Source organism: Acipenser ruthenus, chromosome 4 (genome assembly GCF_902713425.1).
Source record: "Acipenser ruthenus chromosome 4, fAciRut3.2 maternal haplotype, whole genome shotgun sequence".
NCBI lineage: Eukaryota > Metazoa > Chordata > Actinopteri > Acipenseriformes > Acipenseridae > Acipenser > Acipenser ruthenus.
The window spans coordinates 77920465-77947993 of record NC_081192.1 but is presented as its reverse complement, the minus strand read 5'-3'; the positions used below and the strand labels follow the sequence as shown (position 1 = coordinate 77947993).

Below are 27529 nucleotides of genomic sequence, written 5' to 3'. Positions count from 1 at the left end.
TTATTCTATTGTTTTAAACCCGACATCTAGTTATGTCGGACAAACATGTCTGGTTTAGCGAGGGGCTACTGTCTGATTATGAAAAGCTTTTTGATAGAAACACATTTTTTATTTAGGGGTGAAGGTGGCGACCCCGCTATAGAATCTGATGAGATTATTTATTAGAAAAAATGTTGCACGACTACTATGTTAGTCACGGACCCACAAGATGCAGTGGTGTTTTCTCAGGAGGTGACAGCCCTGCTACAAAAGCAGGCTATTTGCACGGTACACTCTCTTCATATCACCATAAGACCAGGGCACAGGAGGTACCTGCGGTTCGCTTTCCAAGGGACAGCGTACGAGTACTGGGTACTACCATTCTTCCTCTCTCTAGCTCCCCGTACCTTTTCGAAGTGCATGGAGGCTATTCTGGCCACATTTAGACTCAGAGGCATCAGTGTGCTTAATTTCCTGGACGACTGGCTCATTTGTGCTCAGTCTCCAGTGCAGGCAGAGGCCCATACGGAACTTGTCACTGACCACCTTCATCACTCTCAAGGGGAATTCCGTGCCTCAGAATGGAGGCTTCACCCAGAGGTGGTGAGCCTCATTTGGCAACGGTTCGGGAGAGCACAGGTAGACCTCTTTTCCACCAGGAATTGAACCATTGTCCCCTCTGGTTCTCTATAACATGAGCTGGGGACCTGCTGGCAATAGATGCTTTGGCACACCAGTGGCTGAGGCAGCTGCTGTATGCCTTTCCATTACTCGGTATGCTCCCGCTGTGCCTGGAAAAGATCAGGCAGGACCGGGACAGGGTGCTATTAGTAGCCCCTTACTGGCCCAGGAGACCTGTGGTTTTCAGCTCTGATACAGCTCCTGAGCGGCCTGCCGTAGAGCTTGCCAAAATCCCACAACCTGCTCAGTCAGGCACGGGGGACATTGTGGTATCCCAACCCGTCGAGCCTGCGGCTCGCCCCTGAACAGCAACATTTGAGCCACCTGGGGTTATCAAATAGGGTCATTGACACCTTGCAGAACGCCAGAGCAGCGTGGGTAAGACGCAAGCATTTTTGATTTAAAAAACCTGCTTAATTTTTGCTGAAGCCAGGACAAAGGTTACACTTCATACCAATTTTCTTTTTGCCGTTCCATCCGCCTCCTTTCCAGTCTGACAAGGAGCGGCAGTTCCATATGCTTTGCCCGGTGCGGGCCCTAGCTTATTATGTGGACAGAACTCAGAGTTGGAGAAAGTCTGAACAATTTTTTGTCTGTTATGTGGCCAAGTCCCATGGTAAAGTCCTGCCTATGAGTAAGCCAACTTGCCCCCTTCAGAAACGCTCATTGCCCATTCCACCAGGGGCATGGCAACTTTGTTCCAGGGTGCATCTGTCAGGGACATTTGCAGTTCAGAGGTGTGGGCCACTCCCCATACCTTTACAATTTACTGAATGTTATAGATCCACAAAACCCTGGCTCTGGAACAAGAATGTTAAGGGTGCCTTCAGGGTCGACCCTTACAACTTAAACATAGAGGTGAGTTCTCCCTCAGTATTTAGCCCTAGCTAGTTGTACTGAGGTTCCTAATGGTAACATGCATATATCTTATTCAGGTTATCACGGTCTTTAATATAAATACGCATTAGGTAATGGTTACATTGCTATTTAAGGGAACCAGGGTTATGATAATAACCTAACGTTCCAAACAATAAAGGATTGCATTATGTTTACACCTATTTTAGTAAGCTGAATTCTCAGCTGAATTCTCTTCATCTGCTTAGCAGCAGTGTGATTCGCCCAGTCATTCCATAATTGGATTTGAATGAATGGAGGATAGATTACAAAATGAGTAAAAAATATTAATATTGAAAACAAAAAGGTTATCCGGTGATTTATAATGAAATATTAATGGACTCCACTGTACATAAAACCAGCACTTTGAAAAAAGCGCTCACCTATAGCCCTACTTTTTGGACAGACTATTGCAAATCCATAGTTGTTTCTGATGGGGAAGTGCGGTTTTATCAGACAGTGGTATTTGAAGGTCAGGAGATGATAGGAGGGGAAGGGTGAAAAATGTGACTGACTGTCATGAGACTGGGAAGTAGATTAAGAAATGCCATGCAGAAAATATTCTGTTTTGACTGAATGGAAATTAAGATGTTTCCCTCGATAAAAAGGAGGCAATATCAAAGAAGAGATACTGTGGACCTCAAAAGACAGCTCAGTACTGCAGATTACATTATATCTACAGTCAGCTGATTACTGTCTGGTATTACATTATGCATTGTACTGATAAAACCAATGGATGCTCAATGTTTTTAATTGACCTGATACTAAAGAAGGGTTGACATATTCTTATTGATTAGCAATACATCATTCAAGTAACACTACTGAAAAGAGTTTAGTCTTGTTATAAAACATGTTGGGTCTTTTTTAATATTATTATTACATTTTTGTCAGCAACTCTTTAGTTTATGTATGTTATATGCAAATATACCTGTATGGTTGAAAACAGAAATGTATTTAAAAGTGATGCTTTTAAATAGTGTTAGCCATGTACATTCATTTGTTGTATTGATACACTTTTTTAAATATCAAAAGTAATTAAAAATTAGATTTTTGTTAGAAAATCTGTTTAATTTTTAACATGAACTTTATTAATTTATAAATATGTCATAATACCTTTATGACACAATTAATTATATATATATATTTGTGTGTGTGTGTGAAATATATAAACTAGTTAATTTCTTTTATCCCCATTAAGACTTTTCATTGAAAGCTTATCAAAGAATTGAAATAGTTATTTTCTGTACTTCCCTATATCGTACCACAGATGAAAGATATCTTAAACATGCTCTGTCATAAAAAATCGAGAGAAACCACTGTCCAGATCTGATAGACCTTGGTAATGATGTGCCTCTGTTATCCACTATGCTGTCATGATCAGGCATGACTTATACATTTAGTAAGGTAGCCGTGGCAGTGTTTTGGATTGCATGCCTGCGCATGTGTCTGCTCTGCTAGTCTGTCCTCTCCCTGCAGGGTCGTGTGGTGGAGAACATCTCAAAGCGGTGTGGAGGGTTCCTGCGGCAGCTCAGCCTCAGGGGGTGTCTCAGTGTGGGGGACGCAGCGATGAGGTGAGTGAAGGGCTGCGCTGTGTGGAATGGCAGATAAATTACCTTTCCATAACACAAGACCAAAGCCCCTCTGCATTAAGCACAGGCATTTGCATACAATGAATACCTTACCTGTGGAGAATTCATGCCAAATTTGTAGACCAAAGTGTTTATTTTAGACAATTATTTTAGTTTGATGTTTTTATGTCTGTATGACTGGGTTTTATGTAAATGGTCTAAAGCGCTTTTTTTTTTTTTTTTTTTGCGGTAGTTTTTATTTGTTCATTAATAAATAAAAGGCCGATTATATAGTGTGTTTGAAAATGAATGTTACAGATTCATGCCTCAGTATATCCTGTGGTAGCTAGGGGGTTTTAGTGGTTTGAAACCCCGCCCACCCCCCCACCCCCCCACCCCCCGAAATTAGTTATTCAAAGTGTCAGCCACCTGCGACACTTATCAACCCCCATCCCAACCAATGTAAGGGAGCTATCCCTGCACGCCTACGCACTTAAAAAAAAAATAATAATAAACTGTCAAACACATATCTAGTTGTGATTGGGCAGAGTCCTGTCATTTTTACACCAGATTCCAACAGAGTGTCTCTACAGACCGGAGGCTCCAGCTGTGTAGCTCCAGCCCTGTAGTCGTGCGTGCGCAGCTCCTAACGACGTCATCATCAATAAAAAGGGTACCTCATTCATCCTTAACACCCCTATCACATGATCATTTCATAAACAAGGAAGTAAACAATAAAACAAATAAATAATTCCATGGATAGTTTCAAACACACACATTTTTTTTATACTATATTATTCTCGTTCACCCAAACGGAAATATAATTTTGTAGGCTAATTTTGAAGCGACATTGTAATGTTAAATAAACTTTTTCCCCCCTTAATTATTTACCAAGGAGTGTCATTTTCATCTCAGCTCCAAAGTTAATGCTAAATGCTATTTTAAGTTATAGTTAGTTAGTACAAATAAATATAACAGCGACTGTCCTTTTTATGGGCTTTTTAGTGAAATCACTAAACCTGCAGTACATGGGACAGAACAACAACTGGAACCTTTGGTCTTTGTACATTTAGTTGACTGAGTAAATTATCTTTAATTTATATTTTCTTTTTTATTTCAGTCATTTTATGTGATACAGTTGTGATGTGTTGATACAGTGCTATGTTTATATATATACAGTATATATATATATATTAATACAGATGACATTAGCACATGGTCTTGCTCTGGGAAGGTCTGATTGTGGTAGTATACAGAGCTCATATGTATTTTTTTTAATATCAGCACTAAATGAACATGCCCCAGTAAGAGCTTAGCCCTTTATATGTAGGTGGCATACACAGAGATCTCCAAGTGCCAGAGACATGCAGTCCTTGCAGATATTTTTATATTTTCAGCTCTTGAAGGCTTAGGTTAATTCCATAATTACATTTTCTCAATTAAATCCTCAGTAGAAAAAAAAAGACTAAATGAGACTCAGCCAATGAGGATTGAAGTAGTAGACCCCAGGTATATGTGGGTGCAGAAAATACTATAAAACTTTATTGTTCCTTTGAAGAGCAGGATCCTGAGCAGATGCAATGTAATCCTTTGAGTCAAGGCGAGCAATATTCTTATTTAACAGTATTTTAGTTTGTTGATAAGGACTGGGAGGTCAAGTTATTCAGCGCAAATCTGTAGCAGTTTAAAACGTTCTATTAACAAACCCAGTGTCATGAAAAATAGTGTCCCTGTGAAAGTGTCCTAAGTTCACCCTGATTGGTGGAACGTTCAGTGTGTGGACTTCTTTTTGTTTTCTGTTTTCACCAAACCACTTTCTTTGGACCGTTTCAGTCAGAACCTCCTCCTTCAAAACTTTGGTGATTGCGTCAGAGGTACAGCAGTCCAAACATCTCACATGGTCGCACTGGAATGTCCTCAAACCACTCCTAATAGCAAATGCTTGGTTTTGCCGAAATTCATCCGATTCACACACAACCTGATGATTCATGCCCCAAGTTTTTTTTTCTTATATGCCATTTACTTAATCAAGACTGGCTGGGGAGAGTTGACATAACTTATGTCTTTCAAACATGTTTCCATGTGTTTTCTCTGGATGTGTCGTTGCAGGTTTTTCTGTTTAGAAGAATTTTGCAATGTGGGCACAGCACACTTACAATTTTTGCCTAATGCAAACGTGTGGCCTTAAGAGAGCCTGCTTTTGATGGCATACCGAAAAGTGATTTATTATAACGTGCCTCTTTATCAGTGTCTTTGAGCAACTGATACAGTGGATATGTCCAGTTGATTTGTAGTCCAGGTTGCATTTGCATATTGTGTATTCTAAAGAGAGAGATTAGAAAATGTGTTGAAGAGATGGATCTGTACAAAGGGGTTCTTACAACTATAACTAGGGTCAATTCGAATTACAATTACAAAATAATTGTTAGCTGAAATTACGATTCTAGTTATGTTTTGTTCTTTTACCATTACAATTATGCTAAAAAGTAATATAAACAGGTATATTTTTGTAATTGTTATTCAGCAAAATAATCCTTTTTTTCTGAGGTTTACATGTGTTTATCAAATTCTGAAACACAAAGTATGACAAAGGTTCAACTATAGTTACAATTAGAATTTTAAATTAAATATTATTATTATTATTATTATTATTTATTTCTTAGCAGACACCCTTATCCTGGGCGACTTACAATCGCAAGCAAATACAAATACATTCAAGTGTTACAATACAAGTAATACAATAAGAGCAAGAAATACAATAATTTTTGTTCAAGTGTGACAAACCACAATTCAATAATACAGCAGATAATAGTGATAGTTACATCAGGATATGATTAAATAGTGATAGTTACATCAGGATATGATTAAGTACAAAATACTACAGGTTAAACACTTGGCAGATTACAATATTCTGAAGTACAGGATTAAATGCAGTAAAATAGGGGTCAGATAAGAGCAAAATAAAGCACATTTAAATGAAGGGTGATAGTGACCCAGGATACAACAGAGGAGTTCTACAGGTGCTGTTTGAAGAGGTGAGTCTTAAGGAGGCGCCGGAATGTGGTCAGGGACTGGGCAGTCCTGACATCTGTAGGAAGGTCGTTCCACCACTGCGGAGCAAGGGTGGAGAAGGAGCGGGCTCGGGAGGCAGGGGAGCGTAGCAGAGGTAGAGCCAGTCTTCTAGTGCAGGCGGAGCGGAGAGGTCGAGTTGGGGTGTAGGGAGAGATGAGGGTCTGGAGGTAGCTGGGTGCAGTCTGGTCAAGGCATCTGTAGGCTAGTACAAGAGTCTTGAACTGGATGCGAGCGGTGATTGGGAGCCAGTGGAGCGAGCGGAGTAGTGGAGTAGCGTGGGCGAAGCGAGGCAGAGAGAACACCAGGCAAAAATATATAGTTGTAAGCAGCCCTGGGGTCAATTACAATAATTACAATTGTAATTGACCCCAGGGCTGCTTACAACTATATATTTTTGCATCATATAATTGAGATCGTTGATAACAGATTAATGTCTATTTAGCATAATGAAGATTACACTTTACTTATTTTCCATCTAAGATGAAAGCATAAAATAAATATATTACATACAAAATTAAAAAATAAATTAAAATTTAAACATGAAACAAACCTTACTGTACTGTCCATTTTAAGATGGACCTCCAATGCCGCCTTATGCTATATTGGTCCCTTGGCTTATGTATAGACGGCTTACAAAAAGGACGGTGATACAACTGACAACATTGTGAGCAGCATTTTAATGTAGGCAGCTCTCCTGCCTTCAACACAGTGGCGGGGTTTACATGCAAGTTTTAATCGCGATACTATAGTGCATTCATGATGTGTCACGCGCAAATGACGCATGATTGTGCTCGTTCCAAAAGTGCACAGCAAAAACAGCATGATAAAGTACGGTAAAGTGCGTGCTAATTGGCCTAATTAGTCCCATAGCAACAAACTCCACAGTCGTGCAAAATATCAACGATAGACTTTCATGAAATAACACGATACCTCCTCCACTTCCCCTATGTAAAAAAACGCTCTCCTCTGGGATACGATCTTTCTTTCCTCTGTAGCGTAAGTACGATTTTCCTTATCCCAGTCTTACTTCTACAAATCAGTTAAATATCCATCCACCCATTATTATCAATCCGCTTCTCCTGATGAGGGTCGCGGCTAAATTATATATAAATTGCATATAGAGATGTTCATTTATACCATTATTTATTCATTTCAGTGTATTATGAACGATGCATAAGAACTACTAGATCGTTATGACCAGCATTATTATCATAATAATAATACTACGAATAATGTAGCTTTTTTCCCGCAGGATGTTTCAAGCTTCCACCCCTTCTGACAGCACGCAACACCAGGTCCGCTGGACGGATGAGGAAACTCGTTCCTCTTCCAAATTATTGCGGACCTGGGGGTTATGGATGAACTGGATCGACCTCGCCAAAGAAATGACACCATTTTCACCAGTATTACCAGTGCTCTGGCTGAACTTGGTATAAATAGAACGCTCCTGCAGGTACAAGATAAATTCAAGAAACTGAAATATCTGTACCTACAGGAGAGAAAACGTCTGCAGTTCTCCGGTTAAAGCTCGAGGTCCCAATTTCGGTTCTGGGAGGAAATGCACCAGTTAATGGGTGACCGGCCAGTGGCAGTGGCATCGGACCATGCCATCCTCCCAGACGTCCTGTGAAATACCAGCCCCATCAATACAATATGGTAACTGCGTCAGCCATCATTTACTTTTCTAAACTAAAATATGCTACCGCGGTAAAGTTAGCTTGACGTTTGATATTCGTTTGATATTCAGCAGTGTGGAGTAGTGGTTAGGGCTCTGGACTCTGGACCGGAGGGTCGTGGGTTCAATCCCCGGTGCCCCCCACTGCTGCTGTACCCTTGAGCAAGGTACTTTACCTAGATTGCTCCAGTAAAAACCCAACTGTATAAATGGGTAATTGTATGTAAAAAATAATGTGATATCTTGTAACAATTGTAAGTCGCCCTGGATAAGGGCGTCTGCTAAGAAATAAATAATAATAATAATTCAACTCAAGCTAACCCGACATGAATGAAAATGGCTGTATCTCGCCAACCACAGAAGCTAGAGTGCTCAAACCAACTTTAATTTAAAGGAGACCAATTGTGAATTGTTTCACAGTCTCTGTTTTACATGTGAATCCTAAGAATAATTTCTGGAAAATAATAATATACCGCACATACGCACGCTTAGCCTCAGCCACGCATAAAAGGACTTTATCTCCTCAACCACAGTAGCTAAAGCGTCCAAACCAACTTTAATTTAAAGGATGCCAAATGTGAATTGTTTCCTGAGTCTGTGTTTTAGCTGTGACGCCTAAGAATAATTTGTGAATACAATAACATATCGCATATACACACTACCGTCCCAGCTTCAATTAAAAGTGCTTGATATCCCCAACCACAGCAGCTAGCATTTTCAAACCAACTTTAATTTAAAGAAGACCAGTTGTGAATTGTTTCACAGCTTCTGTTTTACATGTGAATCCTAATAATAATTTGTGAAAAAACTAATGGTTGGGGATATCAAGCCATTTTATGCATGTCAGACTAAGTGTGTGCGCATATGCGATATGTTTTGTTTTTCACATATTATTCTTAGGATTCACATGTAAAACTAAAGCTGTGAAGCAATTCACAACTGGTGTTCTTTAAATTAAAGTTGGTTTGAACGCTGTAGCTGCTGATCCAAGAGCATCGTCTGATGCGCCTGGATCACAGAAGGATGTACCGTCTGATTGCACGCACCGCAGCCAGGCAGGATCGGCAATATAGCCACCTTTTGGAAAGGCTGGACCACGCTGATCAACAGCACCAAGAGGTGGTTGCGTTGCATGCCGAATTTCTGCACACAATAACAAGAGAACTGCAGGTGCCTACCCCAGCTCCCGCTGAGGTGGGAACCCGTTCTGCTGTTCGCAGTCCTGCCGAATCAGCGGTCCGAGAAGTTTGTACAGAGCAATACCCACTCGCTTCTGCAGCGCACAGGTGTACGGACATGTATTGGTGACGGCTCCATGTCCACCCGTACAAGTTCCACCAGTTGGACAAACGTAGCTCGGATGACCCGAAATGTTTCAGTTCATTGTTCGTCAGAGAAAGATTCGTGAAGCACAACCTCCTCCCACCAAACAGAGGGACGGTGATGTGCCCGCATTCGTCTTTCCTGCCGATACACAAATAGAGGTCTGTACATACGAACAAAGTGGATGAGGGTGTCTGCTGGAAAGAAAGCTCTAGATGAAAAAGCAATAGATGCACGATTCCTTTCCTGCAAATCCATTGCATGGGACTGAAGGAGTTCTTCCCATACAAGACTTAATCTAGCCAGTGTTTGTCTGCGTCTTCTCCATCCATCCATTTTTGTCGCAACTATGTTGTAAGTAGGCCTATGATTTTGTATACCCTTATAACTAATTAGCAAATACACACAAATTATGTATTTATTATATTAATAGCGTTTGTGTTTCCACATTTTCTGCATAATTAATTTTAATATTTCAACAAAGTACCTGTGTTTGAAACCAACACATCCGAGTTGTTTTTAATATATTTGTTCCACATTAACACATATTTGTGATTATTGAACGCATACTGCTTTTGTTAGCATATTAACAGTTACGCAGTTGGCTAAGACTAATATATATGGGTGTGTGAAAGGACATCAGTAGCCTAAAAGCATAAGAAAAGCAGTAATGGGAATTGGTGAGTGCTGTCGGTTTTTGTACACATGATACTTCTACCATTTCTAGAACAACTAATTCTAAACAATAATAGTAATAACTATTATTATTTTCTTCTTCTTGGCAGCATGAACCGTTTTAACTGCAAGCCTTTTGCATTCTAGACAGATGAGGGGTAACTTTCTCTTAATCTCTGCCTAGCGCGTAAAGCCTCATGTAAACCCCTATGCATTATTTGAACAATATCCTTTATCGCGCAGCACCTCTTTTCAGCGTGTTTGGTGATATTTAAATAAACCCTCCCATTATTTTATTATTAATGAGGTCGTTTGCATTTGGACGACTAAACTCTCTCTCTAAAATAAACTCTTATGTAAACGTGGACGCAGAACTGTCATGACCAAAAAAGCGCGAGAGATCTGTTGTCACGCTTTTCAGTTTTTGCTTGTAAACTGCCCCAATGATATGTAACTCTGTGACCAAGCTGTCGCTGAGTGATATGTGGGTGGTGACCTCACGGACCAGAAACAGAAACCAAACAATTAATGGCGGTGGTGAAACTGCAGCGCTACAGCGCTCAGTGATTTATTAAATAATAAACAAACAAAAGATTTAAACAAAACAAATCAAATAAACAAATAAGTATCGTGCTGGTGAAAACCAGCACGCTTAGCAGTTGTTTCTATCTCTCCTTTCTATCTCTCCTTGCTCTCTGTCCCGTACCCTCCTCTGTACACTCTCCGCTTTAGTGCGGACAGCTGGAGGCTTTTATATTCTGGCCGAGGGGTTAACTAGCTGTTAATTATCTTATTACCCCTCGGCCACAGTCTGCACGAGTTTAGTAAGGATGCGTGACTGTCAGCTAGTTAAATAATTAGTAGCTGATCAGTCACGCATCCTCACGAGGTTTTTAAAATACAAAACGATAACAAATAAGCGGGGCTTCTCCGTAGTATAAACATAAATCATAATATAAAATAAATAATAAACAAAATGGCGGGACACTCCGCCACAAACTGAAATAAAAGAGAAACAGTTTGTTACACTTAAGTAAGAAACTTCACTGTAGTTACACAATAGCTGTTACATAAAAAGATTACTACATGGCCTAATTAGGTCCATACATGTGGGCTTCACTTCAACTGTTTTAAAATTCTATGTCCTGTAAGAACAATTCTATAATTAATAATTTAGAGTTTTTCTAGGTTGATTTGTTCTCTTATAAAAATATTTAATCGAGGATTTACTGTGAACACACGTTAGGCACTAGGCGTGTTTAATCAATAGAAGTATTTTATTAAGTACACAAATATTAAACAGAAATCAGAAAGGTAAATCTCTTAGTTTCTACGCAAAGAAAGACAAGTCAAAGCTCTCATGCTGCGCTAAGCAGCTGGCAGGCCAGTGAAATATGATACGACTTGCTCACACACTCCCAGCACTCAGCAGCAGTGCGCAGACTGTGACGTATCTAGGAGCTTGCCAATACACACACAGCCTAAACTGAAATGGTGCAGAGAATCTTAGAATATATCACATTAAGAATGGTATACAGATTAAGGATATAGCAAGTTTACTTTTAAAATAAATTCTTCATACAACAATATGAGGTAGATTACATAAAGTTACTCCATTAAGTGTGACTAAAAGTTGTGATCGGGTTGTAGCGTACAATGACGAAGTGACTTAGGAACTGCACACGCACGACTACAGGGCTGGAGCTATGGAAGGCCATCCTGGTCAAAAAACACGTTATTTAGTATGCGTTTCAAATATTTAGTACACTTTCTCATTTGACTTTAGTACTTGTAATTTTAATTACTATGTGTACTAATTTGGCCAAGCAGATCGCTGAAAATGAAATGAGAACAAATGAATTTAAAGAAGATAGTATGTGTAATAAATTATCCAATTAAAAGTCGCTTTACATCTGCCATTCCCCTTCAATTCATGGCGGTATATGGACTTGGCACTGGGTAAAGTCTAGTGAAAGATAGATATACACGGAACCGAGCATCAACCGGCAGTTTCAGAGCCTTAGAAATCGCTTTAATTCAGTGGTAACCTCACTGTAACTAACATGTAATTTAAAATGTATTATTAGAGTTGTAATTAAATTATACCAAATCACGTTTTTTTTTTACAATGAAGGGAAAACATGGTTTCATTATAAGCATTGGACGACACAGTATATGTTCCGTTCATTGTAAATATTGAAATTAATAGCTAGTTGAGGCACCTTTAAAAATAATAACGTTTTTTAAACGATTAGGATATTTGCCAATGAGCTTTTGGCATGATTCTTTATTAAGTTTTGATCATTCTTCAATGCAAAATTGTTCCAGTTCATTCAAATTCCGATGACTTCTCTTATGCACAGCCTTCTTCAACTCAGCAAAGATTCTCAATTGGATTTAGATCAGGACTTTGACTAGGCCATACCAGAACCTTGATTTTATTCTTCTTTAACCATTCTGAAGTAGATGTTGATGTGTGCTTTGGTTTGTCGTTGTGTTGGAACGTCCAGTTGTGCTTTAAACCACGTTTTGTAGCAGAGGGTTTCAAATGATTTGCCAATATCGTTTGGTATGCTGTGGAATCCATTTTACCATGTATTGGAATAAAATTTCCTCGGCCATTAGAGGAAAAACAGCCCCATAGAATATTACCACCATGCTTGACAGTAGGTATGGTGTTCTTTTCTTTGTACGCCTGTGACCAGGCTAGCTGGTGGTGACGTCAGACCCGGAAGAGATGGACACATAGACAGCACTGGGATAACGAATTAATGTGCTGTTGCACCGGTTTATTATAAATAAAATGACTTAACAAAACACTACACACAAAAGAAAGCGGCACGTTGGCCAAAATAAATAGACAAACAACAGTGGACAAACAAACAAACAAGTATCGCGCTGGCTGAAATTCAACACAAGTAGCTATTGTTTTAGTTTTGACTCCTTCTCTCTCCCGTCCTCCACTCTGAACACCAACCCCGAGTGAGTGATTCATGCCTCTATATATACAGCTGTGCTGGGATTCAATTACTAATTAATCATTCACTTGAATCCCAGCACGTGAACTAATTTGTGCAATCCCCGTGCCCACATACTAATAACCATTTTATCTGCACGTGAAGTGATTGTGCAATCCCTGTGCCTAAATACACATATATATTTTAAATCACTTGTGATACATAGCCCACATTATACCCCGTGCACCAATACGTACACACCACATAAAACACAAAATATGACCAAATAGCTCATTGCTCCACAAAACCTTTGACCAGAACTCCTATCCATCATTCGTATGCTGTTTTGCAAACTTTCCTTGGCCTGCAACCATTGAGACCTTCACCATGCAATACTGGACCTATGGTTGCAATGGAAACCCCAGTCCCACTTGCAGCCAACTCACTTTGAATATCTTTGGCAGTCAATCTCGGATTGTTATTAACCTTCCTCACAATTCTTCTACTTGTTTTTGAAGAAAGAACCATCTTTCTTCCAGACCGGGGGAGCGTTGTGACAGTAGCATTAGTCTTGTACTTCTTGATAATAGAAACAATAGTTTGTAATTGGGATACTCAGATGCTTGGAAATCTTCTTGTATCATTCTCCAGCATTATGACAATAAATAATTTTATTTATAGCACTTTACTTTTTCCCATATTGACTTATTGTTAATGACAGCAATCATCCTATCTCTAACCCTCTTATACTCTTTAAGAATGTTCACCTACAATCCAGCATTGTCTAGACTTTTCTAGAATTAGGTTCTGCATTATCATCTTGAAATTTCTGGCTCCTTGTAGACAAAACTATCATATCATCAAAGGGTATGAATACTTTTGAATTAGCATTTTTTGAGTTTTGCAAAAAATTGCTGAAATAAATAACCATAGACATCTATTTCTTGTAACTTTTTTTCCTCATCCACAAAAGCAAATCTTTTGCTACAAAAGATTTTTTGTAAAATTCTTTGTTTTCAATGAATTTCTAGAAATTATAAATGTCCTTTGGGCTATCTATCTATCTATCTGTCTATCTATCTATCTATCTATCTAAAATAGCCAGCCACTACATTAGTATTACTGTAAAATGACCAGCCCCTACGTAGAAAATGCATAAATAATTTACATTTATTTAGAATGCGTAGTTTTTTATGTATTCTGATTGGTCCAAATCAATATGCATGCTAAATATTTGAAACGCGTACTAAATGTATGGCCTTCCATACAAACTGACATGCAATGAGACGTCCAAGTCGAAGATTAATATAAAAATTATGGCCTTGGGTGATGGCCGAAAATACAAAACATAATTGGCAACTCTTAAAAAATAAATGCTTTTAACGGTGCATTTGAAGATATGTACAGAAATACATATCACTCAAAGGACGACATGGTTATTGTAGCCTTTGGAAAAGAAGGTCCAATGAAATGAGTTATTTAAAAACCCGGTTCATTGTTTACAAATCATGCACAACATCTATTTTAATTTTTAATTTACCAACTTTCGTTAATAAAAAGTAATGCTTTTGACTTATTCTGAGGACACCTGGTTTTTAGTCCCCTGCGAGTCATGCTTTAAACGGCTGTTGTAAAACTTAGACCTATAAGCACTCCACAAGTTTGCAATGAAAAACAGGAGGATGGACTTGGGGATCTAAACACCAGGTTAGGTAGGTTATTCTTTCTGTTATTTAATTTGTATGTTGATTACTGCATAGTAGTGCTTCTAAATGTGATTTTTAAGGTGAAACACCACAGATCTTAATAGGGCAATTTCGAGTTCATTGCAAGTTTGGAGTGTAGTTCATTTTTACTTGCAGAAATATTTTTATAAATTATTACCCATGTTCAAAAATCTCCACCCCCCCACCCCCCCACCCCCCCAAAACTAAATTCTGGCTACATGAGACTCCTTTACTTTTGATTATTTATATTTGTTATATTTTGTCTGTTTAGCGTGATTCATTTTAACATTAAATCCACAATTTGTTAAATCATGTTCCATTTCCCTGTGTTTTGATGATGTGACAAGGCAGGCTTGCTTTTTTTGTTTTGTAGGACATTTGCACAGAACTGTAGAAACATTGAAAATCTGATCCTCAACGGTTGCACAAAAATCACTGACAGGTAAGTGCTGTTTGATTGGAGTGTTTTTGGAGCTGTTGTGGGCTGGGGATCCACAGGAATCATAGTAACATCTTCTCTCTTGTTCCAGCACGTGTATTAGCCTTAGCAAATTCTGTTCCAAACTGAAATTTCTGGACTTGACATCCTGTGTGTCTCTAACAAACAACTCTTTAAAAGCTGTAAGGTAAGACTCCCATTCTCCAGATTATTATTATTATTATTATTATTATTATTATTATTATTATTATTATTATTGTAGTAGTAGTAATAGTTGTCAAACTTTTTAAAGATATGTATACAGGGCAGGCTAGTTCTGCTGGGCCATATTGTTTTGTTACAGTCAGCACCCATTTTATATGCCTCTCATCAATCCATCACTCTCATCTCATTTAGCTGTTGGTCTGCACTGTAACATTGATTCCATTATAAAGTACTGCAGATAACCATCACACACGCTTTCCAACAATGTTTGTGTTGCACTAGCACTATACTGCTTGTTATTAACTCTCATGAATTATTATTATTATTATTTATTTCTTAGCAGACGCCCTTATCCAGGGCGACTTACAATCGTAAGCAAATACATTTCAAGTGTTACAATACAAGTAATACAATAAAAGCAAGAAATACAATAACTTTTGTTCAAGTGTGACAAACCACAATTCAATAATACAGCAGATAATAGTGATAGTTACATCAGATATGATTAAATACAAAATACTACAGGTTAAACACTTGGCAGATTACAGTACTCTGAAGTACAGGATTAAATGCAGTAAAATAGGGGGCAGATAAGAGCAAAATAAAGCACATTTAAATGAAGGGTGATAGTGTCCCAGGATACAAACAGAGGAGTTCTACAGGTGCTGTTTGAAGAGGTGAGTCTTAAGGAGGCGCCGGAATGTGGTCAGGGACTGGGCAGTCCTGACATCTGTAGGAAGGTCATTCCACCACTGCGGAGCAAGGGTGGAGAAGGAGCGGGCTCTGGAGGCAGGGGAGCGTAGCGGAGGTAGAGCCAGTCTTCTAGTGCAGGCGGAGCGGAGAGGTCAAGTGGGGGTGTAGGGAGAGATGAGGGTCTGGAGGTAGCTGGGTGCAGTCTGGTCAAGGCATCTGTAGGCTAGTACAAGAGTCTGGAACTGGATGCGAGCGGTGATCGGGAGCCAGTGGAGCGAGCGGAGTAGTGGAGTAGCGTGGGCGAAACGAGGCAGAGAGAACACCAGGCGGGCAGCAGAGTTCTGGATGAGCTGGAGCGGATGGGTGGTGGACGCAGGGAGGCCAGCCAGGAGGGAGTTGCAAACGTCCCAAGAAATGCGCCTGGGTAAAAAACAAGCAGCAAGCGGCGGGAATGCAGACGTCAGTAACTACTGAACTGTAGATATCCTGCTGATATTTTAATTTGTTGCTTTATACTAGATTGTTGATTTTATTGGTTAAAAAGCATTTATTTGTATTTGTTAACTTACTGAACAAAGTTAAAAGTTTCTGTATCGTTGCCGATATTGCTTTTGGCAAAGTAAAAGCAAGTGCTAGCTGCCAGTACTCGTGTCATGCGCTCGCGCATTATTGTATGATACAATATGTTTATATATATTTTTTTCCCATTACTATACATTTCAGTGTTGCAAGCTGTACGTGTGATGTATTTTTTTGTTTTAATGTGTATTTCACAGTTTGTTGAAATACCAATTGTTTCCTGTATGGTACAGAATGCTGTTTTTCCAGCGCTGTAAGTTAAATTGCAGTATAAACTGTGTGCATGTAATTGTAAGTTACATTTTTATACAAAACCTATGTGCTTTTAGTGGTGATTTCTGGGATAATGGTGTTAAATCTTATCATTTTACTGGTTCAGCATCTCAATCTAGTGGATGTTTCATAAGTCATCTCATAAACTTGAATTTGTCTGTCAGGGGAACGAACCTGTGATGCGAGACGTTGGATAAATGAGTGCTGTCTGTATATGCAGTCCCTGTTGAGGGGTCAGATATTCAAAACCTTTTAAATTGAATTTGCCAGGGGAATCCGGACACCTGGATATTTAACACTCCTTGTTTATTTTTGAAAGGATAGAATGGGTCATTTCAGAGTAGATTGGATCTCAGTTAGTGACAGACAGGATTCAGAACTTCACAGCACCACCTAACAGCATGCTGAAAGAGGGAAGTGTGACCCCTACTGGTCAGTCAGACAACAACACCACTTCTTGCAAAACCTTGAGAGGTGATTGCCGACCAAGCCCAATTCTGGGTGCATGGATGATACTGTATAGAGATCCGTAAAGGATTTGTATGCAATTCCTAGTTGTGAGATTTCTTTAGATTCCCCAGTGGATCACACATAGTTTTGTTTAAATTTGAAATATAAATACCAATATGTGCCTTGATTGTATGTTTTAGAACAGTATTTTAAAGTGTTTGAATGTGGTGAGTGTAATACTGTATTATTTCAAGTGATATAAATAATTTACCACCTTGGTAATTGTATGTTCAAAATGGCGAGACTCTAAGATGGACAAACAAGGCAAATTCTGAAGTGTTGGAAGGTTTGTGTCTGTTAATGAAAAGAAATAAAAATTTTTTAAAATTTTTTTTTTTTTGTGTTTTTTTTCTGATTACACAATCTTGGGGGACAATTGCTATATTTTTTCACTTCAGTGAGGGCTGCAAAAATCTGGAGCACCTGAACATTTCCTGGTGTGACCAAATGACTAAGGATGGTATTGAAGCTCTGGTGAGAGGATGTGGCGGTCTCAGAGCTTTATTTCTTCGAGGCTGCACACAGGTTGGTGAGGAAAACCATTCTTATTTCACAGCTGTCTGATACTGATTGCAATCTGTAGACTATGGGGTAGATGTACTAAGATGGGCCAGTCACAGCGCAAACGTATCGCAATTTGCATTTTCGTTGCGACAGTTCGCAAAGTGTACATTTTGTCGTATGTACCAAGAAAATATGTTACTCAAGAGAGCCACGATACACTAATTTAAATATTCGCTGCATCCTCTTAGCAAGATCCCTAGCATTGCGAGAGTCGTGCAACTTTTTTTCGAATAAATAATGAAAGGCAGTTTATCCCATCAGATTCTATAGTGGGGCCCCAAATAAAAAAAAATAAAAACAATTCTATCAAAAAGCATTTCATAATCATACAGTAGATCCTCGCTAAACTAAAAAAAAATTAAAAAACAAAGTGCAATAAAATTGCAAACACATTCATTTATAGTGCTCACTGTATTTTAAATGTATAAATAATTGTGCTGAAAATAACAAATAACACTAATGTGTTTTGGGTAGGCTACACATTACATTATGTACAAATATCAATCTGTACAGTAGGCCTATGCAGTACAGTAGTAAAATCAAATGAATACCTAGCGCACTTTCTTTCTACTTTAGTCTGTAGGCTACCAGTAACACAAAATAAATCATGCTGCTGCATTGTACACATTGGTGTACAATGCCAATAGAAGATTAATTTAAATGTAAACTAATTGATTTTAGCTTTTATTTATTTATTTATTTATTTATTTATTTAAAGTTGGCCTACTTGGTAGCCTAGACAGTTGACACAACATAGATCATGGTGCTGCATTGACAAGTTATGATACTCACAGGAGGACAGTCAATTCTCAGTTAATATGAATTTCAAGGGACCAGCAACAAATTTTGCATTATACCACAAATTTGTATTATCATGAGTAGCCTGTAAGCCAAATGTATACTGTCCGTTTTTATTTAAGTTAGTCAATGGTGCAGCGCTAAACTGCACAATTACAAACCACCTGCACATTAATAGAATAGGTGTGTTCTCTATTCCTATACAGATGCTCAGAATGAGCTGGAGGGGTTAGCGGCACATGTGTTCAGTCTATTGCTTCCAACATGTTGGGGAAACCAGAAATTTGTTTTCAAGGCTTGTGTCAGCTCAAAAGTACATTGAGCACAACTGGCAACGCACGAGAAAAAGCAGACTGGGAAATGCCAGCAACAATTGCAACGGTTTAAAGCGTGCTTTCAAAAGTTCTGAACAAATCGATGCAAGTGTCACAATTGCCAGCAGCTTTAGTACATCTCATTATAATATTTGAGAACCCTCATCCCCACCCCATTTTTGCGAATTTATGCAGGAACGCCCATAATTACATATTAATCTAAGGCTGAATTCCAAAGAAAACCTGCTGCCACAAAGCATTCCCTAAATAGTCCCTAACAGCATTGCGCTTGTTTGGTACATTTCACCCTAGACTTCCAACTCATTTGCAACTGGTTTCTAACCATTGCGACAGGCGCGACACTTTAGTACATCTACCTCTGTGCTTCATGTGGCTCCATGCAGAATGGCTGCAATGTCATATTTCCATCATACCTTTGATATACTGATGAAAATAGAAAGAATATCTGGAGAGGTAGATTACACTTTCGCTCTTAGAATCTGCAGTAACTCTCTCACTCATTGACAACGAGAGCCTGTGTGTTGCTACATTTAATTAAAAAGCCACAAGACCCCTATGTACCCGATGAAAGCACTCCTCCTGGTATCTTATGTTTTCTTTTGTTCGTTTAACACTCAGAACATACTTGATAAAAAGTATATTCATTTATTTTTTACAGAAGTAAACATAATATGTACTCAGCTTTTCTTTACACTACTCTCCAGGGAGTTAATGCTGTGTATTTAGTGATTCAGCAACGCAAGGCCGGCATATTTATTTAATATACATGGTGATTAATTAACAACGCACCATGTGGCTCTAACATGGCACGTGATAATTATTTGATCCCAGTTAGAAATGCTGCATGTGATGTTTGCACATTCTGTCGTAATAGTAAAGCTGTTTAAACGATGAATGAAAATATAAATAAACAGCTGTGCACTTTGCATACCATCTGACCAAACATGTCCTGTTTTATGGAAGCCTTGCATTGGTTTTACCATTGAATGTATCTTGAGGCATGGATGCTGCATGTGAAGATAAATTTCAAATTCTAAAATCTAAGATGAATATTATAATAAATACTAAATCAAATTAACTTTTTCACAACCGGTTTTAACGACCGTTTACCCAGTTTAATCTATTAAGATTTACAGCCTAATCTAATATAATGCTATCCTGACAGTCGGCAACTGTTCCCTCCTATGGTTTGTGCTCAGCATACTGTGGCTGTGTTTTTGCACAGGCACTGTGAGCACTTTTATTAAACTGACAGCCTGCCACAGGAACATAGTATTAATGAAATTTCAGCAGCTCCAAAAAAATGTATAATAATAATACTAACAAAAAAACTGCTGATTTCCTTTTCTGGAAATCACCAAAAGAAGTTATGAGAGTATTCCTTTAAGACTCAAAAAGGGCTTACGAAATCCTGGGAGCTGGGTGTGCCCCCCCCCCACCCCATTAACCCAACAGAAATGGTTACCCCAGGAGCAGGCACTGATGATGGGTTGGGGGCTGTGGAGTTAACCTCCAGCGACTTCATCCAGCTCTCTCCAAGCCGCTGTCTGTGCTGCTAGGCCAGGGTGGTTGAGCAGGTTGTGGAGGGTGGAAGGAGAAAGCAAAAACGCCATCCGTGAAATACTAATTGACACGTACAACTGTCTTTGCCCCTGGTTTGCAGCTCGATGATGAAGCACTGAAGCATCTTCACAAGCATTGTCCAGAACTCATGACGATCAACATGCAGTCTTGTACAGTAAGCAGTGTTTGGTTTTATTTTAACAGTACAGTTAAGCATGGGCATGAGCTTTTGTCTCTTTGGGACTACTTACCTTGGAACTCAGAGAAATGTATGGATCAATACATTGAGGATGCAAGGTTGCAGGTGGATGAGAGAATTTGAAATATAACATACGCCCTGTGTATAATGAGCATAACTGTGCAGCCTTGGCTTATATGCCTTGTATAATACACACCTCATAGCAAATACCCTTTAAAATACCGTTATCTTAGTATAGTGAGCACCTTGTATAACACGCTCACCCTTTTATATAACTTATTCTCCCAAAATTGGAAATGGGTATGTGTTCTTTTTTGCAAATTATGTTATACAGTCTCTTCAAACAGAATGGCTATAATAGATTAACTATAAAGGATAGATGTTTTACTGTTCATGTGTGATATTTGTGATTGACTTAGACTGAACAGAAGTAAAGAGATTTTACTTCCAATGCTATACAAAACAAAATCTTTCCTCCTCACTGAAAATCATGCCCTTGAGTCCAGGGTTCGGAATCAGATTAGGTCACAAGTGAATGTTTGGTGGCTTAGGGGTCGATTTTATCAACCTCTACCCCACGGGGATAAAGCCTCCCTGGATTGTATTATCTATCTGTGGTTATCCCGGTATTTCCCCAAAAAAATAGGTAGTCCAAGAGGATTTATCAGTGCTATAAAATACTCTAATAAAATCCAGCTGTGGCTTGGCCAGACAGAATAGCCCCAGACAGTGGTGCATCTGGCAAAGGCGCTCCGTGTGGAATGCACGAAGCGCCCTATAGCCTGGAGGTTGCCGGTTCGAGTCCAGGCTATTCCACTGCCGACCATGGACGTGAGCTCCCAAGGGGCGGTGCAGAATTGGCCGAGCACCGCCCGGGTGGAGAGGGCTTAGGTCGGCCAGGGTGTCCTTGGCTCACCGCACTCCAGCGACCCCTGTGGACTGGCCGGGCGCCTGCGGGCTTGCCTGTATGCTGCTCAGGGCTGTGTTGTCCTCCAATGCTGTAGCTCTGAGGTGGCTGCATGGTGGGCCTGCAGAGTGAAAAGAAGCGGTCGGCTGACGGTACACGCTTCGGAGGACAACATGTGTTAGTCTTCACCGCTCCTGAGTCAGCGCGGGGGTGGTAGCGGTGAGCTGAGCCTAAATTAATTGAATATTTCAAATTAGGAGAAAAACGGGGTAAAAAAAATAAATACCTCTTATGACCACTCATCTGTTTTTCAGTTATTTTAATGTTTAAACTAAAATCCAGTAGTATTTTTAACACGTGTGTATTCCTTTTACAATTTGTAGCTGATCTCAGATGAGGGATTAGTAAGCTTATCCAGAGGATGCCATAAACTTGAAATTCTGTGTCTCTCCGGGTGTTCAAACATCACTGACGCTTCCCTGACAGCCCTTGGGTTCAACTGCCCCAGACTCAAGTGAGTACTCGCCAGGACGGTACAGGATATATGTCACAGTCTAAAATGGTTCAGACTTCTCTCAGTATTGTTATAATAGCCACCTGGGCTTTTGTAACTTAGTCATCTGGAAGAAACCAACGGGACCCCAACCTCCATTGATTCAAAGCCACCAGACATTGGAGCTCTAGGTAAAGAGCTAAGAAAAAAAAAAAAAAATTAAATAATGACGTGTTTCTGTTTCATCACCAACCATTTAAAGGTTCAGTCCCAACTGATTTGTATTTTATATAATGTTGATTCTGACAGTCTTGCTGTAGTGTAATTTAAAAAGAAATGGCAGATTGCAATACAACAAGAGTAGATGTCCTTGTAATCCATTCAGATGTAGTTGGATCCTGGTTAGGGGACTACAGTGATCGTCTCCCAGTAGCTTCATTTGTCCGCAGTAAAACCCTTATTTTATCAGGAGTGCCTCTGCTGTAATTCAGCTCTGTATAGACGTAGAGGGGAACAAAGTGTTCTTGTACATCTGTGTAGTTGACAGTCACCCACAAGCATGAAGCTTTTAAGCTGTGTCGTTTAAATGTTTGAATTTAAGAGAGTGTGAATTTGAGGAATAGCCGGAACACTGGCAGCAGCTGTAATGTCTCCAGTCCTGTGACGTTGAGAGAAATGTCAACTAGAACTTCCTTTACTTTCCTCTTTTCAGCTTAATAATGTAGCTCTGTATTGTGAGAACACAATGCGTTCAAATTGTTTATTTATTTATTAACAAGTAAAGAAAGGATATGAAATATCTCAAGGGGGTGGACTGTTTAAGCTTAGCCTAAAGAGATGGCACATCCCACACCTAATAAAGCAGGTTCATTACACAAGTTTACACACTTCCCAAACCTGTAGTGTGGTGCTGCTGGTAGCAGGTTTCCTTAATCAAACAAGGCCTGCGCAGTGCACTTTGCTTGCTTTTACAATATTCAAGGAATAGAGGGTGAAACCTAATGCTGTTTGATGGAACGATTGACCAGGCAGTGTGAAAGGGAGTGGGAGAGCTCAGAGCTTCTCATTGCATTGATATGATGGCCTGGAAAATGTCCCTTCATTTAAAGAACGTGTTTGTATATCACTCTCAAAGTCTGTACATCCAAAGCCTGGCATATTAAACAGCACTTCACTCGCTCTTTAGTGTTCTTGCCTACATTAATTCACACTGTAGCCCAGAAAGGAATGATTTTAAATGGGTTCAGTCAATGACATCAAAGTAACATTGAGCTTTAATTCAGACATGACAATAAAGAACAAGGAGGTTCTTAGTCAGGACAACCTAACTAGGTTTAGAAAGTAACTGCCACTGCTAACATTGTTGATTTAGGAAACCTAGCTCAAGTCAGGACATTGGAAATAGCTGTTTTATTTTTTTGTTTGTTGTTGTTGTTTTTGTTTTTTTGTTTTTTAGAATTCTTGAGGCTGCAAGATGTTCCCATTTGACAGACGCTGGTTTCACAGTTTTAGCCAGGGTGAGTTTGTTGTGCTGCAGTGCACATATTATGGTTTCATATTAAATTAAAAGTTAATAACCAGTCAGGATGTGTGTTTTGTTTCAGAATTGTCATGAACTGGAGAAGATGGATTTAGAAGAATGTATTCTGGTGAGAAGTAATAAAATAATATATATATATATATATATATATATATATATATATATATATATATATATATATATATATGATTGCCTCCAAAAATCTTAAATAGCTTCTACTGGATGTTTTTTTGTGTTTGAAAAGGGGCCTGTCTACCTGTTTTTTCAACAAGAACCCAAACACCAAATGCAGTGCACAGGGAGTTTTTTCTGTAGTGTTGAACCCCCTACACACTGTTAGATAATACAAGTGTTGTTGTTCAATTATTATTAGTATTATTGTTAGCATGCTACCTGGGTGGAGACGCTTGTCTTTTCTAATACAGGGCTCCTCCCTCTCATCTGCCTTCCCCAGGTCACTGATAACACTCTTGTCCAGCTCTCTATTCACTGTCCCAGGCTCCAGGCTCTGGTGAGTTTTCTGTCTGCTCTTATTTGTGTTCTTAGTAACATTTTTAAAAGTCAACAAAAGGCAGGTGACGTTCAATTAAGAGTTGTTGTATATATACAGTAACTAACCTCTAACCTTATTACCATCACTAACAATAAAAAAGCTGTTTTATTGCCAAAATAATATTTTAGTTTATTCTTATTCTTAGTTAGCTTGTGTAAGTTACCTCCTAGTTTTTTTTAGAATGTTTGATAAAAGTGAAACTTATCTGGCAGTTGATGTGTGCTTAAGATGGTGTTTTAGCCACAAGGTTTTCACAATCTATTCAACCACAGGAGCACGTGTGCAAATTTTTACTTACGTATCTATTTTTGTCTAACTTACTGTCGTAAAATGTGAAGAAATGTTTAACATCCAATTGAAAAGTAATGTCGTTAGTTTTTTTTTTTTTTTATTTAATATACTGCACCAGTAGTTTTTGAACAGTTCAGTTTACTGCTGGTAGTTTACACATTGCCAGCTTTATCAGGATGTAGAAACAAGTGTGCTGCTTTCATGCAGGTGGCACATGATTTGTGAATGCATTTTAAAGTAAGCCACTGTGTTTCAGAGTTTATCTCACTGTGAGCTCATCACGGATGACGGGATCCGCCACCTCAGTAACAGCGCCTGCGGACACGAGCGGCTGCAGGTGGTGGAGCTGGACAACTGTCCCCTGATCACTGACCTCACCCTGGAGCACCTGAAGAGCTGCCCCAATCTGGAGAGGATTGAGCTGTACGACTGCCAGCAGGTGACCCGCGCGGGAATCAAGAGGATCCGGGTAAGGGGGCGGGCTTCGTCAAGGCATTGAGAAAGACTTCTAGTCGATACATTTCTTATTGAACGTCTTTTTGAGTAGTTCTACATTTGGCACTATTGGGTGTTTAATAGTTATGGATATTATACTAGAGCTGTCCAACCTTTTTTGGCTAAAAGATCCATCTTGACAACTAATAAGAGAAATCACTAATGAAAAAAAATATATATATATAAATAAAAAAGCTGACTGTTATACATTGCATGTTTAAAAATATTTGTTTTCCCACATATTCACTGATTTTACACCTAGCACTGTGCTCATTGGATGTGTTTTTTTTTTTTTTTTGCAGGCACACCTGCCGGAGATCAAGGTTCACGCCTACTTTGCCCCTGTCACCCCCCCTCCCTCGGTGGGCGGCAGCGGCCAGCGCCTCTGTAGATGCTGCATCATTCTTTGACAGTGGACTCCCTGGAGCAGATCTGTGTAACATATACTGTTAGTGTGAATGATGATCATTATAATGCTGGTGATAATCTGAAGGCTGCCAGACCTGGGGGAAGGAGGAGGAAGAGAAAGCCCTTGCAGAGGTTTCGCAATGAGTCCTGGACCCTCTTGAGGTCACTACGGTGTGCTACATATGGAAGGGGGGTGGGGTGGGGGGAGAGACGTGGGGAAGACCATAGCAGATGGAAAGTCTGTGGAGGAGAAAACAAAAAAGCAATTTCTCATGGTTTATCAGCCAATGCTTCCATTTCAATAAGTCTGCACTTAACTTAAGTCCAAGTACCCCTTTGTGTTATTGTGTCCCTTAAGGTAATGTAACAATAATGTGGTACTATTGGCAGCAGCACAGCGCTGAACAGGACGTTTGTAATGTGGTGTGCAAAACATTTTACATGTGTTGGTTAAAGACAGGTGGGCTGGATCGAGATTTCTGGAAGCAAGGTAAAAGTAACAGCTCAACATGCGTTTATAACACAACAAAAGTAACAGCTCAACATGCGTTTATAACACAACAAAAGTAACAGCTCAACATGCGTTTATAACACAACAAAAGTAACAGCTCAACATGCGTTTATAACACAACAAAAGTAACAGCTCAACATGCATTATAACACAACATGCATTTTCAACTAACACCTGGAATAGAACTTAAGTGGAACATTCATATTTTGTTATTGTTCAGGTCTGAACTATTCCCATTGGACATTATTAGAGGTGAATGTCAGCCAAGTATGTGTTTTTTTTTTTTTGTTTTTTTTTTTTTTTTAACCCCAATGTAAAACAGAGATCATCCCACAACTAAACGGACAGATATTACAATAAAAATATGATTAACTTGTTTTAAATATAAAAATGTGAACTTGCCTGCAACTATTAGAATATTTAAACAAACATATATTTAAAAATGTACTCATGTATAAATGTACAGTATATTAATATTTTAATAGTTGATATACACTTTAATGAAGATAAACAGCAATGCTCCTTGTAACAGCCCTAGATTTGGGCTTTAGCTGTACCCTATACTTTATTATTATTTCCAGACCTTGATTAAGCAATTAAGTAACATTTCCACTGGGAACATTTTACAACATTACTCTGTAGGAAATACTAAGGGGATACTGACAAGTTTCACAGTGTTTTTAAAAAACTGTTCAAGTATGTAAAGAAGTCGCTATTAAGTAAACAGTGTTGCGCATTACTGCAATAAAATACTCTTCTGCACCCAACCAGAAAATAGCTTTTTAAAAATAATTATCAATTCTTTCTGAATTTGGAAACCATTTTTTTTCTTAAATTACTGCTTACATTCACTAGTAGACCAAGGTCAGCCTTGCTGTTTCTAAAGATGATGGGATTTCATTTTGAACCTTGGATGTTACAAAGCCAGTTGGGTGTAGAAGAGTAGGAATCGCAGGCGTGATCCCCTTTTGGACTCCTGAATTATTACATGTGTTACTGCTATGCAGTCTGATGCTGTAGCTGGAGAAAAAAAATTAAAAAAATAAACGCAGTACTTTTTTTTTCTGCAGTTCATGAAAACCGATACCTTAATAATCTTTAAAAACATGCCTCCATTGAAATGCAAATGTGACAATGCATAATTTAATTGCACTTGTTTTAAGACGTGGCATGTTCTTAAGAAAGTCAAATCTTGTAACTGGTTGATTTTATCAACAATAATGTACGGTAAGGGCAGTTAAAGGCTGTAGCCCCTTGTATTATTTTGGGTGTAACCTGACAACTTGTGTGGTCATATCTGCTTAAGAAATCTGTTTGTTAGCAAAGCACTATTGTTTTGTTTTTCTGTTTCTTTTCCTGAAAGAATACTTGTACAAGTCGCTAAACTCCCAAATACCTTAGGGAGATAGTACTTGATGAAAAATGTATGCCAACATTACTTGTGCTTACAGAGTGTTAACACTGAGAGTGCATTTTTATCCTTTTCATTGATACAAATGCTCTCCCTAGGTAAGTGATTTAACATAACTTTTTTATGTTAAAAATAAGGTGATCGATAGTCAAATTGCTCTGGCTGTTACTATAATTGAAAGTTTATTGAATAAATACTGTTATCATAAACGA

At 38.9% G+C, this 27529-nt stretch overlaps 1 protein-coding gene across 3 annotated transcripts in view; it reads left to right on the top strand.

Moving 5' to 3' along the window:
* The window catches only part of LOC117400408 (F-box/LRR-repeat protein 2-like), a 76445-nt gene extending 48916 nt beyond the window's left edge, over window positions 1-27529 (top strand). For all 3 annotated transcript variants that reach the window (XM_034916553.2, XM_034000320.3, XM_059022871.1), the window contains 11 exons: window positions 3031-3125; window positions 14925-14993; window positions 15082-15177; window positions 17648-17774; window positions 20610-20684; window positions 21999-22129; window positions 23565-23625; window positions 23713-23757; window positions 24103-24159; window positions 24749-24961; window positions 25290-27529. In XM_034916553.2, coding sequence (XP_034772444.1) covers window positions 3031-3125; window positions 14925-14993; window positions 15082-15177; window positions 17648-17774; window positions 20610-20684; window positions 21999-22129; window positions 23565-23625; window positions 23713-23757; window positions 24103-24159; window positions 24749-24961; window positions 25290-25397 — 1077 coding nt within the window. In that variant the 3' untranslated portion in view covers window positions 25398-27529. The remainder of the gene's footprint in view (window positions 1-3030; window positions 3126-14924; window positions 14994-15081; window positions 15178-17647; window positions 17775-20609; window positions 20685-21998; window positions 22130-23564; window positions 23626-23712; window positions 23758-24102; window positions 24160-24748; window positions 24962-25289) is intronic.